The sequence below is a fragment of the Equus asinus genome, chromosome 23 (assembly GCF_041296235.1).
Source record: "Equus asinus isolate D_3611 breed Donkey chromosome 23, EquAss-T2T_v2, whole genome shotgun sequence".
NCBI lineage: Eukaryota > Metazoa > Chordata > Mammalia > Perissodactyla > Equidae > Equus > Equus asinus.
In genome coordinates, this window is record NC_091812.1 from 52,502,852 (window position 1) to 52,527,134 (window position 24,283).

The following is a 24,283-nucleotide window of genomic DNA, read 5'->3' on the forward strand; positions in this document are numbered from 1 at the left end:
GTACTTCCTGAAGTTGTGCAATGAATGGGTTGGCCCAGGTGCTGGTAACGTGGATAGTGTCTGTTTCAAGTAAAATCTCAGATCAGAATGTATCTAAGGCTCAGGCTTTTTTCTAAGCTTCAGCCTTTTGACAGCACAAACATGACCTTAGTCTAAAAGTTACACATACGTAACCGAAGACCTGAGAGTTTTGATTCTCTTGAGGTATTGGCATGGAAAAAATTTTTGAGATGAAGGGTTATTAGCTGACATTTTAATTTGACATACTTAAAGCTGAGGCTCAGGAGAGGTGAACTATCAGACCAGATCAGAGTCTGTTGATAACTTATTCAGTGCTCTTCTCAGTTAGCACCTCACGATCTGTCAAATTTTTCTCGTTTTGGAAAGTGATTTCTGTTTGCCAGACAGTGAAACAATAGAATCCAGCCAGGCAATTTCATCAATTGATATTTTGTTAATTAGAGAAAAGTATTATGTCACTGAAGGATTACAAGGAATGCAGGGAATGGACCTGAGCATTTCTTTATGATGTTAAAAGCATTCTGGGGATAGCACAACAAATGCAGAATAAAGAGGAGAGCAAGGGAAGGCGGAAGAGTGAGTGAGTCCAGCACAGTGCCTGGCATGAGGTAGGTGTTCAGTCAGTTATAATTCCTATTATTCTTTTTATGATCGGCATCATAATTGTGATAGGTGTGACCACCTTAGTTAGTATCACTACTGTAAGGGAGAATAAAATTTGTTAACAAGTGCCTTCTTTTTTGGATAATATTTCTATATCAAAAATAAGCCTTAAGTTATGGCAGAAATGATGACGATGCAAATCTTTGAAGAAAAATGTATGATGTTAGTATTTGTGGGTCAACATCTAGTCAGCACAAGGGTGAAGAAAAGCATTTATGCTTTTTGTTTGGGCAAAAGACCTGGGAGTGGTAATTCAGCTCTTTGGCTTTAATCTTGTTTCTAAACTGTTGTTTCCTGTAGGCCATATCAGCATGGTGCAGATATGTTGGCCGCCATTTCACAGGTGTTGAATGAATGCACCAAGCCTGATCAAGCCACTCCTGCAGCCTTGGTGTTACAGGGTCTTCATTCCCTCTGCCAAGCTGAGGTAAGCTCTGGAAAATTGTTTTGGATAATTTTGAAGAAAATATTTTACAAGGCATAGTAGTTACAAGGATGTAAGATTAGATTCAAGTAACTGAAATTTAGAATATTCATTCCCAGAGATTTTTTGTTTGGAAGAGTGAAGTAAGACCTTCTACTTTACAAATTCTTCCTAGAGGGAAGTCTTAAAACTATCTGGTCATGTAGACATTCTCCAGAGACTAAAGAGAACCAGACTTTAGGTTTTTCCTTGTTCTTATTTATTTTTGTTAATATGGAAGGGAAAGTCATGCTTATAGGTGAGCTCTTGAGTGTTATTTCCTTCTTAGTTTTGTGATTAGAGAGGCTTAGAAGCTGATGAGGTGAGGAAATTGGCGTGGGCCAGTGGCAGTTTTATAACCAGCAAAAATTATTGTTGGCTTGAAGATTGGCAAAGGATCCTTTCTTTCCTAGTGATCAGATTGGGTAGGATGGATCAATGTTAGAACTGAGCCTCTAAATCATTTTCTGAACTTTAGATTGCTCTTCAAATTACAACACAGCAGAGAGAATCTTTACTGGTTTGGAGAAATGAGGTAATAACATCAAAGATCCTTCACTGACCTAACCAAGGTTTTTGTCACAGTGAACATACCTATACGATTGTAGGTTTTTAGTGAATGAGAGACTAAGTAACATGATGATATGAATATAATGATATAATAATACAAGCAATGACCATTTTTAATGTTTATATGCTAATGTCTCTATGCCAAGTACTTTTCATTTATGTTCCTCTATAACTGCAGTATAGGGATTATAACAGCATTTTATACGTGAGGAAAATAGACCTCAGGAGGAATTAGATATTTACTCAGGATCTTGGTATGAAAATAAACTAATTTTTTTTGGTAAACACTATTTTAGCAGACACTAAGCATCATTACTGTTCAGGAGCCAATGTGTATTAAGGGCAGTGCTTTCAGCCCACATGCCCAGTAGCTGGCAAAGTTGTTAGGGTTTCCTGGCAGCAGACCGTTACAGCAGGGGAATACTACACATAACCAAGGATCTTTGCTTTTTATTGCTTCAATTAGTCTTCTGGAATTGGGAAGTGTCAGTTTAGTAATTATATTACTTTCATAGTACATAATTCTAAACCTTATTTTTAAATGAATTTTTAACGGAAGCTTTGAGAGAAGAAAGAATTCTATACTTTCACCTCCAAAAAGTGACCACTGTTACCATTTTGGAGCATTTCCTTTTTATTGTTTTTTCCAAACAGAAATCCACTCATTTCTGAAATTAACTTTTTCCCACCTAACAAATAGTAATTTTATCTTATTGTATCTATAATTCCATTGTGTTCCACCCATCCTCTGCTGTTACTGTAAGGTTCTATTGTGTATAGATGCTTATTAACTCGTAAGAAATGCCCAGTGTGTGGTGTTAATTTTTCTCATTCCATTTCTCTAAGATAGTATGATTAATTGTAGTTAGTACTGGGGATATGAAAAATGCTGCCTGATGTGATAGAAAGCATCTTTGTTTTTAGGCAATTGTGGGATCGTAGCAGATATATACCAGTTATTAGCTGTGTGTCCTTTGATTAATTTATTTAACCTCTCTGAGCATCTATTTCTTCAAGTGAGGATAAAGTGAGATTACACACAAAAAAGACCTAATATAGTGTCTGCCCACATAGGTGCTATTTAAATGTTTGCACTTGCTCCTGAAAAAGTGGTGCACAGTTGGATATAGTCAGTGCCATCAAGGATGTTGTAAATAGTTTTTTTATCTTTCCCCTAAAACTCACATAATAAATGATAGTGACAATCTTTTCCTCCAAATGTATCCTATTCTTTCACTGCTGAAGCTCTTGGGGCTTCTTTCTAAACTTAAAGGAGACCATTTAGGATTGTTGAACATTTAGCTCCAAATCTATTCCCCCACTCCAAACCACTACCCATAAAGATAATTTTGAGCCTGTTTTACTGAATTACTGTCTGAATCCATTCGGGCTGCTATAACAAAAATAACATAAACTAGGTGGCTTATTGACAAAAAACATTTATTTCTCACAGTTCTAGAGGCTGGGAAGTCCAAGATCAAGGCACTGGCATATTTGGTCTCTGGTGAGGGCCTACTTCCTGCTTCAGCGACAGCCATCCGCCTGATAGAGAGCTGTCTTCTCACTCTAATCTCATGTGGCAGAAGGGGCAGGATAGCTCTCTGGAGTCTCTTTATATGGGCACTAATCCCAATCATGAAGGCTCTGCCCTCACGACCTCATCACCTCCCAAAGACCCTATCTCCTATACCATCACTTTGGGGATTAAAATTTCAACATATGAATTTTGGAAGGGATACAAATGTTCAGCCTATAGCAACTACCTTCCCTCTCACATTCCATTGTCCTATAGAGGAGTTGAGGCATCATGTCTAGGTATTTTATTTAATAAAACCTATGTCTTATTTTGTTACCTTAATACTCCTTCCTTTGCTTGGTTTCACTCCCCCCCATCCTCTTTCTCTTTTAATGTTTTGAAATCCAAATCCCATATATTTTTATCAAAATTCGCTTTTAAGAAACTTCAACTGATTGTTGCAAATGAAATAAGAATTCAGTCTGTTGTCTAACAAATAGATGCTAGTCCCTTTAAATCCTTTTTGTAATAAGATGGGCTTTAATAAATCATAAAGCCATACCAGCAATCAGTTAACTTCATTTCATTATAAAGAATACTTATTTCCTCATTCTTTTTTTTCATCTCTCATTCTTGTCTAGAGGATAAACCTACTATTTTATTGACGCCTAAGAGAGGTGAATAGTGTTATTTACCATGTTGTCCTTATAGATATTACAAGTTTTCTGAGTTGTGGAATTTGTTGAAACTGACTGCATCATGATTAATTTTCGCAATAAAAAGATTATTTTTTATGTTTGGTAATGAATAGCTTTATGTTCATTTAAATACGTAGAAATAATCTATTCCCCTTTGATGAGCCTTGATGGCAATGATATATTTTTCTGTTTAGTTTAAGCCTTTCCAAGCTTTGTGTGTGTGTGTCTGTGTTCATTGTTTGTGAAGCTGCTGCTGTTATGTCTGGAGATGTGTGTTAAAGTTGTAAAATATACTCAGTTTGGTGGCCCTTGCCAGGCCACATTTACTAATTTTAGGCTAATCTTTTGTTTTTTTCTTGGCATGCTATCCACAGAAGCCAGCATGCATTCCATGAGGCCGTTTATTCTGTCTTCTAATTGATATCATGTGTGAAGCACTCATGGCTGCCAAGAGTTTCAAGAATGAAAATATTCAGCATAGTTATAAATCTATTTCCCAGCAGCATTTGGTAGTGATTTGTGTATCCATTGCTCTTTAGATCCTTGACTATCAAATATAGTTAAGAACATAGAAAGACAACCTAAAACAATGAAATTTTTAAAATCAATATGGATAAGAGAGTAAATTGAATAACCCCATCTTTAAGAAAATACCTCAGTTGGAAAACTGTCCAAAATTGGATTTTGCTGGGCTTTCCCCTCCTTGCCTTTGTATAATAATTGGGGCTCTTTTTCTTATGGTTGGCAAATGGACCATTCAGCTTTGAAAGTCACAGTCATGAAATTCCTGTGTCCTTGGTAGGGTCAGATTAAGTCTGCAATTACTGCTGCTTAATCATTTATCATGGTCTACAGTGAGAGATTGAGAAGACGGTTTCCTTCTAAATGCCATCTCTGTCAAGGTGAAGATTGTGTTTTCAATATGGGTTTCTTTGGTGCTGCTTTACTAAACGAAAAATGGAGAGAGAAGTTCTAGGAATCTTGGTTGACTGTACTCAATTTTCCTTAAGGCCGTTGGTATATTGATTTGGGACTTCACAAATTTCTCTTTAGGTTAAACTGCTTTTTAAAAATTACAGCTAATATTTCTCAGGCACCTAGTGTGAATTTGGACACTTTATGTTATGGCGGTTCATGTTATGCTGAAGAAACAGAGGCTCTGATAGTTTAAGTAACATTCTCAAGGTCACATGGTTCATAAGTGAAAGAGAAGGAAAGCAGACCCAAGACTCTCTCCAAGTCTAATGCTCTTTTGTTATTCCGACGCTTTCCTCCTCCCAATTCGCCTTAGTTTTCTCACTTCTTTTTGACTTGATACAAAGTTATGTCTCTGAGAAGCAATACAGCCATCCCTTGGTGGTATCCATTGGGGATTGGTTCTAGGCACCCCCACCCCCTCCCCCACTCCACCTCTGCGGCTACCAACGTCAGAGGATGCTCAAATCCATTATATAAAATGGCATATTTGCACATCCTCCTGAATGCTCTAAATCGTCTCTAGATTAATTATAATACTTAATACCATGTAAATGCTATGTCAGCAGTTGTTATACTGTATTGTTTAGGGAAGAATGACAAGAAAAAAAGTCTGTACGTGTTCAGTACAGACTCAGCCATTGTAGGCCTCTCGATCTGTGGTTGGTTTAATCCCCGGATGTGGAACCCTTGGATCTGGAGACTGTATTCTCTCTCTTCTAAAAAAATGTTTTATTAAGATGTAATTCACATACCATTCATTGCCTCTATTTAATGTGTACAATTTGGTGGTTTTTAGTATATTTACAGAGTTACGCAGCCATCACTATGATCAATTTTGGAAACATTTTCATCACCTCACCCAAAAAACTTGTACCCTTTTAGCTGTCACCCCCTAAACTCCCACATTCCCCCTACCCCTAGGCAACCACTAATCTACTTTCTGTGTCTGGATTTGACTATTCAAGCATTTCATATAAATGGAATCATATATTGTTTTTTGTGACTGGCTTCTTTCATTTAACATATTTTCAGGGTTCATCAATGTTGTAGCTTGTATCAATACTTCATTTCTTTTTATGGTTGAATAATATTCTGTACAGTTATCCTACATTTTACCCACTCATCAGTTGAAGGACATTTGGATTTCCCACTTTTGGGGTATTATGAATAATGCTGCTCTGAACATTTGTGTACAGGCTTTTGCATGGACGTATGTTTTTATTTTTGAGAGCTGCACACCTAGGAGTGGAATTGCTGAGTCAAGTGGTTACTCTGTGTTTAACCATTTAAGAAACTGCCAGAACTGTTTTCCAAAGTGGCTGTGCCATTTACATTCCAAGCAGAAGTGTATGAAGGTTCTAATTTCTCCCCATCCTCAGCAACTCTTCTTCTTATCTGCTTTTTTTTTTTTTTTTTTTTTTTGTCAACTGTAGCCTTCCTAGTGAGTGTGATGTGGTGTCTCATAAGGCTTTGATTTTCATTTCCCTGATGACTAATGATATCAAACATCTTTTTCTGTGTTTCTTGGCCCCTTATATATCTTTTTGGAGAAATGTCTAATCAAATCCTTTGAGTAGTCTCTTCTTCCTTGCTTTTAACTTCCCTTGTCAGCCAAGTTAAATTTTGTTCCTAGAGGAATGATTAGTAAAACAATTTTGTCCTCCTAAATAAAAGATACTAGGAAATCATGAGCTTCTTAAAATGGACCTTTTCTACAAAGAGAGCTTGTGAAACCATATGAAATGTCAGATGAAAACACATATATTCCACTTTGTTACTTTGTCTACATATAGCATTTTCTTTGTTTTTATATGAAATTGTCAGAATCCTTTCAGCTGGAAAGCTATTAGAGATGTTTTAGTAATAGTAGTAGTAAGCATCTATTGATTTACTGAGTGCTTTCTCTGTATAGTACATACTATACACAACAATCATTAAATCTATTTTCTCATTTAGTCTTACTGAAAATGGCCCTCTGTGTGATGGGTACTATTCTGGGAGGCTAACAGAGGTTAAGTGATTGCCCAAGGCCATATAACTCAAATGTGGGAGAGCCAGGATTCAAACCCAGGTCTGTCTGAATTCAAAGTCTACGTCTTAATCACGATTTCTTTTTTAAAAATATGGCTTTATTGAGATATAATTCACATACTATCACTTTGTGTTTTTGCTCATCATGTTTGTGTTCAGTTGACCTTGTTATGGTGTGACATTATCGTAGAAGTCTTTTTGCGAGTGTGATATTTGTACTCTTTTCCTGTACTTGTCCATTTGTTTTGTCATAGGTTAATGTATAAGATTTTATGTTATTTAGGCTTTGCATAAATGTCCTAATGAAAAAGATGTTTTATAAATTAAACATAAAATAAATTAACTTTGAGTGTTTTTACTGATTATATATATATTTTTATATTTTAAAGATGTGTTGAAATGTTTTTACCCCACTTTTTAAAGACATTTGGTTTTTATAGCATCACGTTTACTTTGGATAATGAAAAAAAAAATAGTATCCCTCATCAACTTCTCACAAAAGTGTTTTCATTTTTCCATGTCCCTTTCCATTGTATTTTCTTTTTCTTTTTCTTCCTAAGGGAGATTCGCCCTGAGCTAACATCCTTGCCAATCTTCCTCTATTTTATATGTGGGTTGCCTCCACAACATGGCCACGAATGAGTGGTGTACGTCTGCACCCTGGAACTGAACCTGTGCTTCTGAAGTGGAGTGCACTGAACTTAACCATTAGGCTGCAGGGCTGGCCCTTATTGTATTTTCTTTACACGTAGAGATTTTACAGTTTCCATCTTCTCTATTCACCTTGCATTTTGTTAGAAAGATTTTTGACATTGCTGCATATTTTAATGTATATTAACATTATTTAATATTAATATTTTAATTTTAATTACTTTCCATGGAGTTAAAATATCATAAATAATCAAATAATTCATTTTTGATTGGGCTCTTAAGTTACTTCCCATTTTTCTCTTTATAATTAATAGTCTAAGAAGTAATTGCATATGTAAAGTTTTTCCTTTCTTTTGGATTATTTTCTTAGGCTAAATATTTTAGCGTTTGAAGGATATTTTTATGATCTTATTAAATAGTTAGCTTGTTTTTTTAAGTAACTTTCCATGTTTACCTGAGCATGAGAGAGAGATAGAATGTACAATTTGTACCCAAATTTCTGGCAGCATTATTTGTTCCTAGTGAGAACAGTTCAATTGTGTCACCACTTCATTGAGTCCAGGGCAGCATTTCTTCTTTTGTGATCATTCTGCTTGTTACCAGGAGCCTGTAGTCCCTTATGTCCAAACTGTCATTAAGGGAAGGAAAGGTCTAAATTGAGTGTTGTCACCTCACAGTGAATTCACTCCGTGTAGGTTTAGCTTTGGGGCTTTGGAGAATTATTAAGGAAAAAGGAGAATGGATGATTTAATTCATTATAGACTTTTAAGTGGAAGTTATAAAAAGTTAAATATGTTTTTTATTTTATTTTATATCATTTATGTTTCTTTTTATGAGTGCTTTTGAAATTCGTCTTGTTGACTTGAGATTGTATTTAAATCTGTACTTCAGCTTTTTTTTTTGCTTTTATTTTACACTCTTTTTTTATGTCGTCATTGTTTTGCTTTATGGATTTATGGGTTGTGAGTGTAAAAGGAATCCTATTTATCTCATAATCTCATAAAATTTGTTGCCTGTTCCAGAAGATGTCCAAGTAGAAGTGTTGGCAGCCTCCCAGAAATGTTCTGCCAAGTTGTCGTTTGTTCCTCCTCTGATGAGTCGAGGTGGTGAGGAGGAGGAGGGAAGAGGAGGTGATGCGGCCTCTGCCTCAGCCGCTGCATCCACTGCAACAGCAAACATAGGCAGGTTTCCCCAGGCGGAAAGCAAAAAACTTTAACCTTAAAATAAAAATTTTGAAAACTTAAGCCAGGCTGTGCAAGGCTCTCTGGAGATAAAGATTTATGAGACATTTCGGCCTTCTAGGAGCTCGTGGTCTAATAGGGGAGAACATTGTGTTAAGTACATTAAATGTATTTGAAATTCAGACATAATGCAGAGGAGAGAGAGAAAACACCAAAGAAATTCTTCTCCAGACCTCAAACAGCAACTTCAGGTGGCAGACTGGAAGAATATTTGGGACTAGAAGACAGAGGCTCCATAGCTTACTTGTAGCTTTCCTTCTCCTTGTTTATGTAAACAGCTGTATTGAGATATAGTTAACATACTATACAGTTCACCCAGTTACAGTGTTCAATTCAGTGGCTTTTTGAATGTTCACAGAGTTGTGCATCCATCACCACAATCAATTTTAGACCATTTTCATCACCCCAAAAGATAACCCTCCAGCCTCCATATACCCCAGCCCTAGGGAACCACTAATCACTCTTCTAACTGAATAGATTTACCTACCCTGGACATTTCATACAAATGAAATCATACAATATGTGGTCTTTTGTGACTGGCTTTTCACTTAGCATGTTTTTAAAGTTCATCTATGTTGTAGCTTGTATCAATACATTTTCTTTTTATGGCTACGTAGTATTGCATTGTATGGCCGTACCACATTTCATTTATCCATTCATCAGTTGATGGAAATTTGGCTTGTTTCCACTTCCAAATTTGGCTGTTATGAATAATGTTGCTATGAACATCGATGTACAAGTTTTTGTGTGGGCATATGTTTCATTTTTCTTGGGTATATATGTAAGAGTGGAATTGCTGGATCGTATAACTTTATGTTTAACCATTTGAGGAGCTGCCAGACTACTTTCCAAAGCAGCTGTACTGTTTTATATCCCACCAACATAAATCTTTCTTCTGTTCTCCTCAAATAAGGCAGATAGTCGTACGTAGGAATTGTTACTGAAGCATTATTAGCTGTTTTTAACCTTCATTCGTACTCAAAACTAAAATGTACATGATGTGGATAGCCATTTAAGAATAAGAATTCAATAGCATATATTCTGTCACGTAGGAGGGTTGCTAGGAAAGAGGAAAGGGTTGCTGCCCTGGGCAGTTGTTTCAATCTAACTTTCTCTGAGGCATTGTTGCCTTGCCACTCAAAATGATTTTATCATCTGTCTTTGGTAGAGTGCCAGCCCTTGTCTTAATAGGTATCATCTTTGACCAGTAATCGGTAACAATCCTGAATGATATCATATTTATTGTAGTAAGGATGTTTGTCTTCATAACAACTGCTAACATTTATATAAATCAAAGTTTGAAAACTTATGGCCTATTTTATCATAGGATTAATATTTTAAATTAATTCTAGTATTAATTAAAAATATAGATTTCTACCCTGAGTTGGTAAGACAGGAAGATCTTGCAGAACCTGGGCTGCTTTTTCACATGGCAGTGACCACTTGGTGCTGGGTGGCAGTGGCAGCTTCCTTTACTTAAGTGTGTTCTCTAATTTGCTGCAGTTCCCTTGGCTTCTAGAGTTACATTATCTGCCTGACCCAGCCAATCCTTGCAATTGTGTCCCTTATTTTGGTGTTACAAATAATGTCATATAAGTGATCTTAGTTTGTCTTTGTAACAAACCACTCTTCAAAAAAGACGTGATGTGATTGGCTAGTAAACACATAAAGAAATGTCAACATTGTTGGTCATTGGAAACATATATACCACTGGAGTCACTAAAATAAAAAAGACCGACAATATGAAATATTGGAGAAAGTGTGAAGTAATTGGATATCTCATACGTTATTGTCAGGTATATAAATGATATAGCGGCTGTGGAAAAGTATTTGACAGTTTCTTGTAAAGTTGAAGATAAACCTACCTTGTGATCTAATATTTCCATTTCTAAATATTTACCCAAGTAAATGAAAACATGTCCACAAAAACACTTGTACAAGAATGTTTGTTTCAGCTTTATTAATGATAGCATGTTTGGAAGCAACCTAAATGTCCATCAACTGGTCAATGGATAAACAAATTGTGGTGTATTTGTACAGTGGAATTCTGGTCAGCAATGAAAAGGAATGGACCACTGCTACTTGCAACAACATGGATGAATCTCAAAAACACGCTCAGGGAGAGAAGCCAGGTACAAAAATTCTATACATTTCATTTTTATGAAATTCAAGAATAGGCAAAATTAATCTATGGGGATAGAAGTCAGAATAGTGGTTGAGTTGGGGTGGAGAGGAAGAGGATAGGCTAGAAAGGGATGTGAGAAAATTTTCGGGACTGTGGTCTATATCTGCACTGTCCAGTATCGTAGCTGTTAGCTGCATGTGGTTGTAAGCACTTAAACTATGGCTAATTCGAATTGTGATGTGCTGTAAGTGTAAAATACTTAACAGATCAGAGCCTTAGTATGAGAAAAAATGTAAAATATCTCATTGATAATATTTAAAAAATAAATTACATATTGAAATAATACTTTGGATATATTGGGTTAAATAAAATATATTCAAATTAATTTCATCTGTTTCCTTTTCCTTTTTCTAAATGTGGTTACTAGAAAATTTAGAATTGCATGTGTGGCTCACATTATATTTCCACCGTCTGTATCTTGATTGGGATAGTAGTTACAACAGTGCATACATTTGTCAGAATTCATTGAACTGTACAATCAAGATCTGTACTTTTTGTAATATGTTATTATACTTTAATAAAACAAAACTATAAAAGACATTTTTTCATGATAGTTACTGCATTCGGCATTTGGCATCCATTATATCCTGTATTAAAATTTACAATAACCCTGTAACTTAAGTGATATTTGTTGATGAATCTAGGAAGTCTAAGTCATATCCAAATTGACATAGAAATGTGTAGTAACATGGAGATTTGAATGCTCTTTGGTTTAACTATAATTCTTGCACTCTTCCCACTGTCATGTTGCTTTACCAATTGTGATAAAAGTGCAAGTGTACTTTGGGGACAGTTGTAAGTTTTGCTCCTTCAACCATTGATTTCTAACTAAACCTGTGCCCTGAGTGGCGGTGAATTGAATGAGTCATAACATTTCTGAAAGATAATTCTGTAACTGCAGAAGAATCTAGTAACATTGCTATTGATATTTCAAGGAGGAAAATAACTTTCAGTCCAAACAAATTGCCCGAGGTTGGAGGAGAAACAGCTTATGGTGTGTGCAGAAATGAAAATCAATACATTGTACCGAAAAAGAGGCCTCATTCAATGTTAACATTTTCTCTCTTAAGTCTTGAGATGGGAATGTGAGGCAGTGCTAGCCCTCTGTTTTCTTAATCAGCTGTGAGTCTGTTGTAGCAAAAATTAATAGGCGTTGCAGGATCATGAAGAAAAGCCCTTTCATCTTGCCCAGCTCCAAGAGGGTGTTATATTCTCAAAGCAGAGTATTGTACCATTGAGCCATAGATAAGGAGGGGAGGGGCCTTTCCTGGGGATTCTTGACCGCTGGCAGAGTTCACTTCTGGCCGTTTGTCACAGCAGTAGTTTTCCCGGAAATACCCTATGCCAAGGTTATGTTTTGGCTATTCTATCCTCTTTTATTGGTTTATTTTCTGAAATCATGGGGGAAGGTAGTTGTCCCTGCCCTCTCCCATCGTCCCAACTCTTTGTCTAGCGGCTCCTTCAGAGCACCATGGGGTGGGAACAATTTTCAATGGGACTCAGCAGGTTTGGAGGGTTGTAGGGAGTGAGTGTGGCATAAAAATGGCCAATAGAAATCCTGTATTTTGTTTAAGCATTTTTCAGCGCGATAAATATAATTTAATATGGAAACGTGATCCATTGTCCCACGGCAGGTTTTCTCAGCTGCGTACAGTAAGGATTCTGTCGCCTACTGTGGATTCAGTATTTATTACACTCTGGAACCTCTGTTGTTGTTCTCCTGTTTTGTTTGTGGGGACATTTAAAGGTGAATTGCCTGTGCAGCCTTGCAGAGGAGTTGATTAAGTTTAATTTGCTATGCATTAGAGGAGGAATTTGCTGGTCGTTTTGAACTGAGCTCTACGTTATTTGTAGTTGGGGTGTTTTTTTGATGCCTTTCCTTCTTCCTGGGCATGAAAACGCTTTTTGTACATTTGTTGAGTCTATTTCCATGCTGAGCTTTTTATATACCACACAATGACTCTTTGCAGTTGAAAGTTGTAGTTTGGCCTTATTTTTAACTTTAAAAGGACAGCAGAAACTTGCCTTCTATTAAACATTTGTGGGTATTATAACATTTACTTTGTCATCCTGTAAGTAGATTTTTAAATATGGTTTTTCATTTTCAAAATAAAATTTAACTGACTGTAGTGTGTTTGTATAATGGAATACTATTCACACATAAGCCACGTGTGAAATCTTATGGAAAAATAAAAATACTGGGTTCTTTTCTTTAAATGGAAAAGAAGTAAGCTTCCTTCTATTCCTTAATTTGTTGTTTTTATTATTTTTAAAGACAGCATTTGGAGCTCATGTGAAATTGAGCACTATGTCAAAACTTATAAGAGGAAATTTTTAATTTGAGCTCTTGAAATTTTACCATTTCTGGGTTTTGCTTTTACACTTCAATCCTTTTTCTTCTGCTGTCTGCCCTTTACCAGGTCCAGATTTGCTATGATCTTTGAAGATACTTTACTCTGAGAAACGTACAATCTCAACTTTTGAAGTTACAATATTTAAGAAGCTCCTCTTGCCCGCTGTACCTTATTTTAATCCAATTTTGTGGTTATTTTGTGTTTAAAGAGTTTTTATATGAAAAGTTTTCTATCTTGAGTTGGAATCGTGGTCTCTGAGGATTGTTGACTGATGCGAGTAGTCCGTGACTGAACATGAACGCTGTTCAGGGTATCCAGCCGTGAGTTTCCGGCTCGCAGTCACAAACCCAGGGTATTCTTTAGAAGATCAAACGAGTGGGACACTGGGAGGGTTTTAATGATGCCAGTTAACATCAGAAGAGCTGGGCTCAGTGGTTGCAAATTATGCTCATCTGAATAAATGCCGCTGAGCTGGAAATAATGACATGACTAAAATGATGCTAATTGTGTGCCATTCTGCCATTCCAGTGAATAAAATATATTGATTTAAGCTTATACAGGGGGTGGGTTTTTCTTTGGGGGGTAAATGGAGACATGGGGCGCAGAGAGAGAATCATTGAAGGAGGGTAGTAGACTAAGTGGCATTAATGGTTTAAAGGACTTTATGGATTGTGAGATCTGATTGAAAGCATTGTTTTGATACTTTCCAAGAAATTAATAAGTCTATTTTTAAAGAGATTTTATTTAGCATATACCCTTAATTGACCTAGAATTAAAATTTATCAAAAATGGCATTTTTATCTGTGGTGCTTAAACTCATCTCTGTGCTCCATCAATGTGTTGATAAAAATAAAAGTATCTCATCTTCTCCTTGCTTAGGATAAAATATCACTAAAAGACTCATTTCTAGAAACACTAGTCTTTCCAGATTAGACTTCACCTTGATTAGATAACTAAAATCACGTGTTAGTGAAAGGTGCTTAACATGCTTAGGAAATATTTGGAATTAAGACAGCAAGAATGTGTAAGTCTTTGAATAGAATTACTCGAATGCCTCTCTAACATGCATACAAGTCCAGAAGTAGTATTTAAAGAAGATAATATATACATTTTGTTTTAAGGTTGTTTAAAGTTTTAGAGACTTTTCATAATTGATAGAAAAGGATTTGTTGGAGCCTGAGGACTATGCTATTAGTTAGATGTTATTCTAAAGTCTTTTTCATGTTTTGAGTATACACTACTTATCTTTTATGATTTAGATAACTTTATACCATACAGGCCTTGCTATCTGATTTTTGAGCTTTATTAAGAGCTGGACTTGAATTCACAATAAATGATGAAACATATTGCCCTGGGTTCTAATTCAGCAATAATGAGTGGGATGTTGTCAGGGGTACCATTCTTTTTGCTTTAGAGCCATGGCACATTGCCTGTATTTACGTTAGTGGTCATTTGAGCACTTTAATTGTTCAACCAATTGGCAGGGTCACATGACTTTGTCTAAAATGATTAAAATACAGGTCCAACAAAAGAATGCCATTGATCTGGTTTCCTGATGTTACACTTCTAACTTCAGTTGGAATGTATTTTATTCTCTTTCACTTGTTTGGCTCAGCTACTCTATCCAAGTTACGGGCTTCATAGAAAAATGAATGATGATGATTTCTAGTGTGTAGAATAGGGTCTTCAAAAGTTTGTGGATAGCTTGGGTTACTGAATCAGAATCTCTAGAGACGACACCTACGCTCTCTATTTTTTAATGAGTTCTGCAGTGACTTCCATGTGCAGTAACGTTTGGGACTGTTGTCCAGGGCAGCAGTCTCTAAAATAGTTTCTGTGGAAGCCCACCCACGAGGTATGGGAAGAAAACATTGGAATATTTCTTGTTTATCTTTTTTCTTAAAAAGAGAAAGAAATTAAACTGTAATAATATTCAATATATGGATTGATGGTTTCTTTACTTGCACTTCCATCAGATGATCATGTGTCACCTATAGTAGCCAGGTATCCTAAAGGAAGAATGAGAGTTCCACAATGAAGACTGGTTGTAGCATCTTCTCTCCTTTGTTAGAATATGACAATCCCTTGCCGTTTATGCACAGCAGTTAAATGAACTTGTAGGATAGATGTACTCACAGATACACCTGTAGATATAGATAAACATATATATATGTATTTAATTACATCATTTTATTAGATTAATAGATTTTATTAGCTGATTCCAGGTATAAATTGTTGAAAGATTTATTTGAAGCACCATTAACCTTAACTTTATGTAATTTCTTCATTCCTTCACGTTATACCTAAGCACAGCTACATACAAATTATTTGCCCTTTTTTTGGAGCTGTGTAGTAGCTATATTTTTCTGACAACAGTGCCTTTTTAAGAAAACAATGGCTTAATTGAGATATAATTCACGTCACAAAGTTTACTCTTTTAAAGTGTACAATTCAGTGATTTTTAGTATATTCACAAAGTTATGCATCGACCACCACTATCAAATTCCAGAATGTTTTTAATCATTCCTGTGGTAGGCTGAATAATGACGCCCACAGAGATCCAGGTCCTAATCTTTGGAAACTCTTACCCTGTATAACAAAGGAGACTTTGCATGTGTGATTATTTTTTTTAATCAATTAATTAATTTTTTATTTTTCCTTCTTCTCCCCAAAGCCCCCCAGTACATAGTTGTGTATTTTAGTTGTGGGTCCTTCTAGTTGTGGCATGTGGGATGCCACCTCAGCATGGCCTGATGAGCAGTGCCATGTCCGCACCCAGGATCCGAACTGGCGAAACCCCTGGGCTGCCAAGTGGAGGGCGCGAACCCAACCACCCAGCCACAGGGCCGGCCCCTGCGTGTGTGATTACATGAAGGATCTTGAGATGGGGGGTTATCCTGGATTATCTGGGTGATACTTTAAATGTAATCACAAGTGTTCCTATAAGGAGACAAAGGGAGATTTGACTACAGAAGAGAAACAAGATAACGTGATGTGGGGAAAGCATTATGAGCCAAGGACTGCGGCAGCTTCCGGAAACTAGAAAAGGCGAGGAAACATTCACCTGTAGAGCCTCCAGAAGGTAACTTGGTACCTTGATTTTAGCCTCGTAAGACTCATTTTAGACTCTGGCCTTCAGAACTGTAAGAGAGTAAGTTTGTGTCATTTTTAAGCCACTAAGTTTGTGGTAATTTGTTACAATAGCCGTAGGAAACTAATACAACCCGCTTGCCCCCCAAACCAACACCATACCTATTAGCAGTCAGTCGCTCTCAGTTCCCCTCTTCCCACAGCCCCTGGCAACCACTTTTTGCCTATTCTGGACATTTCATGTAAAAGAATCATACACTATATGGCCTTTTGTTTCTGGCTTCTTTCACCCAGCTTATTTTCAAGGTTCATCCGAACTTCATTCCTTTTTATGGCTGAGTAATATTCCATTGTATGAGTATAACATATTTTGTTTATCCATTCGTCAGTTGATAGACATTTAGATTATTTCTACTTTTTGACTGTTATGAATAATGCTGCCATGAACATTTGTGTACAGTTTTTGTATGAACGTATATTTCCAAGTCTCTTGATATATACCTAGGAATGGAATTTCTGGGTCAGATGATAACTCTATTTTTAACTTTTCAAGGAGCTGCCTAACTATTTTTCCAAGTGGTTGTACCATTTTACATTCTTGCCAGCAAAGTATGAGAGTTCCCATTTTTCCGCATCCTCACCAACATTTGTTATTGTCTGTCTTTTTTATTATAGCTATCCTATTGAGTATGAAGTGGTATTTCATTGTGATTTTGATTTGCGGTTTCCTAATGACTTGTGTTGAGCATCTTTTCACGTGCTTATTGGCAAATTATATTATTTATAATATACTGAGAGTAGGAGTGTCTCTAAAAGATATTTGTATTACATAGAATTCAAAGCTTATTAAACTTAAAGATGTTTTACATTTTTCTTTTATTAAGGACAGTTGTTCCAAATTTTCTTACTTTGCCTAATATTTTCCTTCCTATGCTTTACGTGTATAGCGTATTAATAAGTGTACATATATGCTGGTATGTTAAAATCTTTTTACCAGTAGAGATGTACAAACAAGCATGGTCTGCAGGAAGCTCCTGTGGAACTTATGCTAAGACGTTGTTCAAAGGTGCCATAATAAGCCATCCTTATGAAGAAGTCTACTTAATATGATTTTCCCCCTCGTTTTGATTTATTATATGATACAGAAATGCTTTGAAGGAATAAAAACCTAACTCTAAAGAAACTAGGATATATCATTCACTCAGAGGAATTGTCTGAAATTGAGTAATTTAGAAGCAAAAATCATCATGTAATAACCACAAAAACAAGGAAAACAGCTCTTCATTTATTGAGTGCCTGTTTTGGTCAAGGAATGACACTAAGTGTATGACATACGTTATTTCATTTAATTATTACAACATCTCTGTGAGTTTGGTGGTATTGTCCTCATTTTTTGTGTGAAAAGCTAAGATCCAGGAACTGGCCCAGTGGCGTAGTGGTTAAGTTCACGCATTCTGCTTTGGCAGCCTGGGTTTCACAGATTCAGATCCCAGGCACGAACCTGCACTCTACTTGTCAAGCCACACTGTGACAGTGTCCCACATACAAAATAGAGGAAGACTGGCATGGATGTTAGCTCAGCAACAATCTTCCTCAAGCAAAAAGTGGAAGACTGGCAACAGATGTTAGCTCAAGGCCAATCTTCCTCACCAAAAAAGAAAAAAAAAAGGGCTAAGATTCACAGAGTGTAAGTAGTTTTCCAAGAGGATAGTGCTAAGAGGCAGAGTTGAGATTTGAATGCAAGGCTAACCCCTTGCCCTTTGTTCTGTATCATATCATATGATGTAATTATTTCTTCACTGCTCTTCCTGCCCCCCAATCCCCCATCCTCTTTCCCCTTTCCCACTCCTACCCCAAAGGGGGCAAAAGATATAGCCTACTGGTACTCGATAAATAAAAGGAGCTGAAGAAGAACAGCCTAGAGATTTGGAGAGCAAGAGAGTATTTAACCATGGAAAATTTGAGAACCACTTAGGATTGGTTAGGATTTAGAGTGAGCAGTTGCAGAGCAGTATTAAAGAGGGACTTGATTCTAAGTTACAAGTGAAAGGCATCCCCAGGCCAGGCAAGACAACCTGCTTTCTGAGCCAGCCCTGTGGAGGACAGGATAAATGACAGTTTTTATTTATATTTATTCATTCATGTTTATTCATTCGACTAAAATTTGTGTGCCTACTGTGCACAAGGCACTGTTAAATGCTAGAGATACAATGATGGCTGGCATCAAGAAACTTTCATTCTAAGTTGGGGGCCTGGAGAAAATGGACATTTAACCTTTCGTGGTACACTTCTCTATTTCCAGTTGTGATAAATCCTATGAAGCAGGAGTGTAAGTTGCTTTGAAAGTTTAGTGAATTTAAGCTTATTTAAGAATGCCAGTAAAACTCTTTGTATTAGTGGGACATTTTTAGCTGTTAAGTTAATAACAAAGTTTATTGAGTGATTTCTGTTTCTCCTTTGTGAGATTTCGTCACCCATTAGGTTTGTCTCCTTCTCTCTTTGCCCCATGGGATGCATCTGTTTGCGCCCCATAACTTACTGCAAATGCTTGTTTCCATGTTTGTGTTCCTGCAAGTTTCTTTGAGGGTATAGTAAGCTGTTTTTATTAATCTCTAGTCCTAGTTCTTAATAGAGGGGTTTGTCTATTATGATATTTCAATTCCAGTTCGTTTATGAGACGTCTTGAATTGTCCAGGAGACTTCCGATTTCATGTTTTCTATCGCATTGTTTCAGAGAATTTTTACTCTTTAGAATATGCATATTGAGTTTTAAAAGTATTTTTTATTACACAGGAGACATTTGTTGTTCAAAAATCAGAAAATATGGATAAGCAAAATTTGAAACAAAAAAGTTGCCCATAATGTCGCTGTCCAGAGATACTGTAAACAATTTGCCATGTGTAATTTTATACCTTTTTCTATATATACGTATATATCTATAGATGTTTGAAAAAATGAGATTGTACTGAGCATATTGTCTAGCATAACCTGAGTTTTTCCTCTTAGTATATTATGTACATCATTTCCTGGCACTATGTATACACATTTTTATGGCTACGTGGTATTTTATTGTACGTTGCATGTGTCATACTTTTGTCCATCTTTTATTGATGGGTATTTTGTTTCCAATTTTTACTATCATCTATAGCCCTGCAATGATCATCCATAGAGCTAAACCTTAGCACACATCTCTCTTTCCTTAGGATGAATATTTAGAAATGGGATTGCTGGCCCAAGGGTATATAATTACTATCCATAAGGATGTCTCTCTTTTGAACTCCTATCTGCATAATATGGGAGTGTTGCTTTCCCTGTATTCTTTTCTATACAGGAGACATATACATTTTCATGCATGTCTTGATATTTTGGAAAACATGGTTGACCACCATAACTAAATTCTTTATTCTTTCGGTTATGTACTAAAAGCGAACCCAGGGCAAATGTTAACATAAGCAGGCATTATTGATGATGTGGTGGCAATTACCTGAGAATAAACTATATGATGCATTGAGATTAATGAGAAAATACAAGGAAATCTCAAACTTTATTATTATTATTGGGATAGAAATTTATATTTCCTTTCTTGTAGTTTGGGAGTGAGGAGTGGTGGGAGGCCCCAGACCTCTTCTACACTCAAGTAGACACTCTGAGTTATCCTCAGGGCTTCCAGGCTAGCATGAGGCTGTTGCAGTGATTGTGTTGGGGTGCTCTCTCCTCAGCCACGTGTGCCTTGTCTAGACATCTGTGACTCTATTGTGTGTCTGAGGGTGGAAACTCAGAAGCCGCTGCAGAGAAGTGTATCCTTTTTATTCCTATGTGCTGTTTCTGCCCAGTCTTGCCTCCTTTCCTACCCTGGAGGTTAGTCTGCATAGAATCAAAGGAAACTACCAAATCTCCTTTATTTCTCTGCCTTAAAGCTTAAAACCAGAGCCAGCCTAGGTGGAAGCAGCCAACTTCCGGGTGCTCCCCTTTTCCTCTGGTTGGACTTTGTTAGCTTCATCCCCAAACTGTTTTAGCAGCCAAAAATCCACTACAAAAGAGTGAGGATAAAAGAGACTGAAGGAGAAATGAGACCTTTTAAAATCTCTTTCCTTCTTCCACTTGGCCTGGGAGCCTTCCCCAAACAATATGATGGAAGTTTTATGGTGAGTACAGCTGGCACTGTTAGGTGAATCAGACGCCAAATGAACATCATAGGTATTAATGCTCATCAGACCCCAGAAAAGGCGTTGATTGAAGTGACCATGGGAGTTGAATTCTCATGAAGCACAGCCAGCCTGGTGCTGAAAATGGGTCGTGCTCCAGTGTCTGATCTCTCTTTGGAAAACTACCCAACTTAAAGAATTAAAAGCAGAATGCAATCTTAACACTGGTGCCAAGAGCAAACATTTGTTGAGTGCTTACCCCTTGCCAAGTGCTGTGTTACGTCCTTTTACAGCGTCATCATAGTAACCTTGTGAGGTTGTGTTAATACTGTGATGGCCAATTTTGTGTGTCCACTTGACTGACTAAAGGATGCCCAGATAGCTAGACAACATTGTTTCTGGGTGTATCAGTGAGGATGTTTCTGGCAGAGATTAGCATTTGAATCAATAGACTGAGAAAAGAGATCTACCCTCACCAATGGGGTTGGGGCAATCCATTGAGGGCCAGAATGGAGCAAAAAGGTGAAGGAAAGGCAAATTCTCTTCTTGAGCTGAGACCTCCATCTTCTCCTGCCATCAGACATTGGAGCGCCTCGTTCTTAGGCCTTTGGACTCAAACTGAATGATACCACTAGCTTTCCTGGTTCTCCAGTTTGCAGCCCGCAGATTATGCGACTTCTCAGCTTCCATAACTGTGTGAGCCAATTCCTGTCATAGATCTCTTTCTCTCCCTCTCTCCCTCTCCATATATTACTGTTGGTTCTGTTTCTCTGAAGAATCCTGACTAGTACAGATACTACCCTTCATTTTGCAGATGAGGAAACTGAAGGCCATGTAGCTAATTAGTGGCACAGGCAAGGTTTGAACCTAGAGTTCTCTAATACCAAAATATCTGTTCCCCTGGTATCAAGTAGGCCCACACTGAATCTAAATGCTTTTTTTGGTAAAAAGCTTTATTGATATAAAATTCATATACAATTCACCCATTAATAACATACAATTCGATGCCTTTTAATATATTCATAGAATTGTGTGACTGTCACCACAATCAAGTTTAGAACATTTTCATCACCCGAAAAAGAAACTTCGCACCCCTTCACTGTCACCCCTCAGTACCTCTTTCCCTCCACTGCCCCTGGCCCTATACAGCCAATAAGCTACTTTGTCTCTATAGATTTGCCTGTTTTCCATTTCATTTAAATGGAGTCATACAATGTGTGGTATTTTGTGACTGGCTTCCTTCACATAGCCTGATGTTTTCAGACTTCATCCATGTTGTAGCATGTTAAATCTAAACTCTTATGATGTCACTATTATTTTCTTTGAGACCCTACAGGATGCTCTTTAGTCCATCTGCTCAGAATTTTTTCAGTTTTGTGTAGCATTATTTTCCTGGCATGTGTTTATGGATTGTATAGTTATGACCAACCATATATTTAGTTGATGTGGCAAGAATAGTTGTTAATTCCTGGCTTGTGCTTTGTGGAAGGAGGAGCAATAATCATGCCTGGCAATAAGGGTGTATAAAGCAATCTTTGGAATTACTTTAGGTTTTCCCGTATGGCAGAAGGTGTTTGGCTCTGTTTTGTAAGATAAGAAGAGCTGTAGTAAACTTCCAGGTTTCCCTGAACGAACATTAATTTAGGCAATTGGATAGAAGAAACATAAATACCGAAGAATGATCATTTCACCAAATGTCATTTAAAAAATACACTAATTTTAGGTGTCGTGTGAAAATAAACCTTTATGGAAACTGCAGGGAAGTAGGAGAATCAAGTGAAATTAGTCTAAATTATAGAAAAATGATTAAGGTTCAAATTCATAAAATGGATATGTATTTCCTTTAAAATGTGACTCAAGTATTATATGTGTACAAGAGAAAAGTCAGAAGTTATGACTGAGGGAAAGAAGATTCAAAATCACCTACAAGGCACAGAGATATGTATGTAACAAAAAGGATCATACAATACCTATTCTTTTGTGCACTGTTTTTTCAGCCAGCCGTTTATCATGAGCACCACGTCGTGCTGATAATCTACTTCTCGTGTCTAATTGAATGAGCACATGGCTGTAACACAGTTAATGAATTTCCTATCGTGGGATTTTTAAATTGTTTTCTGTTTTATTTTGATTTTTTTTTCATTATTATAAACCAGACTGTGATAAATGTTTTTGTGTCTTACTCTTTGCAAGGGCCTTTCTTATTAAGCAGGTTTACATTTCTGATGCAAATGAACAGTTAAGTTTGAAAAGAGTTGCGAGGGAAGCATTACTTTTCTATACTCTTTTTTTTTTTTTTTAAGGAAGATTAGCTCTGAGCTAACATCTGATGCCAATCCTCCTCTTTTTGCTGAGGAAGACTGGCCCTGAGCTCACTTCCGTGCCCATCTTCCTCTACTTTATATGTGGAATGCCTACCACAGCATGGCTTGTCAAGTGGTGCCATGTCCACTCCCGGGATCCAAACTGGCGAACCCTGGGCCGCCAAAGTGGAGCATGTGCACTTAACCACTGTGCCACCGGGCCGACCCCTTTTCTGTACTCTTAAGTTTTTATAGTAAACAGGTTTAAACAGAAAGTGGTTTATTTAATTTTTAATTTGGATGGAAAAATAAAAAAAGACTTTGTGACTGGCAAAGCCAATGGACTTTTCCCATACTTCCTTAACTTCTCTCGAGTGTAAAAAGCCATGAAAGCTTTCCTTACAAACCTCTCCCTCTTCTCCTGGACTCCAGGCCCTGTACTGTCCTGGTTCTCCAACTTTGCTAACGTTTCTTTTTGGTGCCTTTTGTTTTCTCGTCTTTTTACTGTTCTTTTGAAAACCAACAATCTGTTGTGTTCCCCTCTCCCCCAGCAGTTGCAGTTTGCTTTCTTGGAAGGTTTCTGGACCATTGCTGCAGTACTGATGCTTTTCCAGGATTTTCTGAGATAGTTAGTTATTCAATTGCAGTGTAGACTTCTGAGAATAATTTAAGAAAGCATTAATAGCTCACTTAGAGTTGTAGAGTTCTTACATATAATTTAAATTTTTGCACTCCTTAGTATTTGCTTAGGAGTGGTTTGGATTTGCTGTCTCTCAGGAGAGTTGGGCCTAGGGATTGAGCGTCTACAGTTTGCAGTGGACAATTCATGAAAGCCGCGGTCTACGACCTGGAGTACATGGGGAATTTGGAGACTTTCCAAGGGATAGGAAAACATGGCGAGATTTAAGGACTACATTTCCAGATCTTCAACTTCACTGTCTACTCTTCACTAGCACTTACCTGCCTGAGATCATGCTATTTCTCTTTTCCCAACTTTATTTTCGTAATTGCCTCCTTTCTACTTTATAAAAGGAAGGCAGATCTCTACTTCTTGTAAATATTTCTTAGGTCATTGCTCTGAGGTGTAAAACCTTCAGGGCATCAAACAGAGGGTTAATTCAGAGTATTTATTTATTTTGGGGAAGCGTTTTTCACTCAAGTCGTCTCTCTCTTCCACACAGGTGATGCCATTTCTGGTTTTGTTTTTTTTTTTAAAAGCTTTTATGTTTAGTGATTATTTAGCAATATTTGTAATATATTTATGCTATTTTAATCAATAGCTGCTTTAATGATACAATGGCAGAGTTGAGTAGTTGTCACAGAGAGTATATGGCCTGCAAAGCCAAAATATTTAATCTCTGGCCCTTGACAGAA

The 24,283-nt window shown here is 36.9% G+C and overlaps 1 protein-coding gene across 9 annotated transcripts in view; it reads left to right on the top strand.

The window, feature by feature from the left end:
• Positions 1-24,283, top strand: part of FOCAD (focadhesin) — a 269,315-nt gene that overhangs the window by 129,126 nt on the left and 115,906 nt on the right. For all 9 annotated transcript variants that reach the window (XR_011497231.1, XR_011497230.1, XM_014845338.3 and 6 more), the window contains one exon: positions 985-1,111. Coding sequence is in view for 7 of the 9 variants with exons in the window: in XM_014845338.3 (XP_014700824.3) it covers positions 985-1,111 (127 nt within the window). In the remaining 2 variants the exon portion in view is untranslated. The remainder of the gene's footprint in view (positions 1-984; positions 1,112-24,283) is intronic.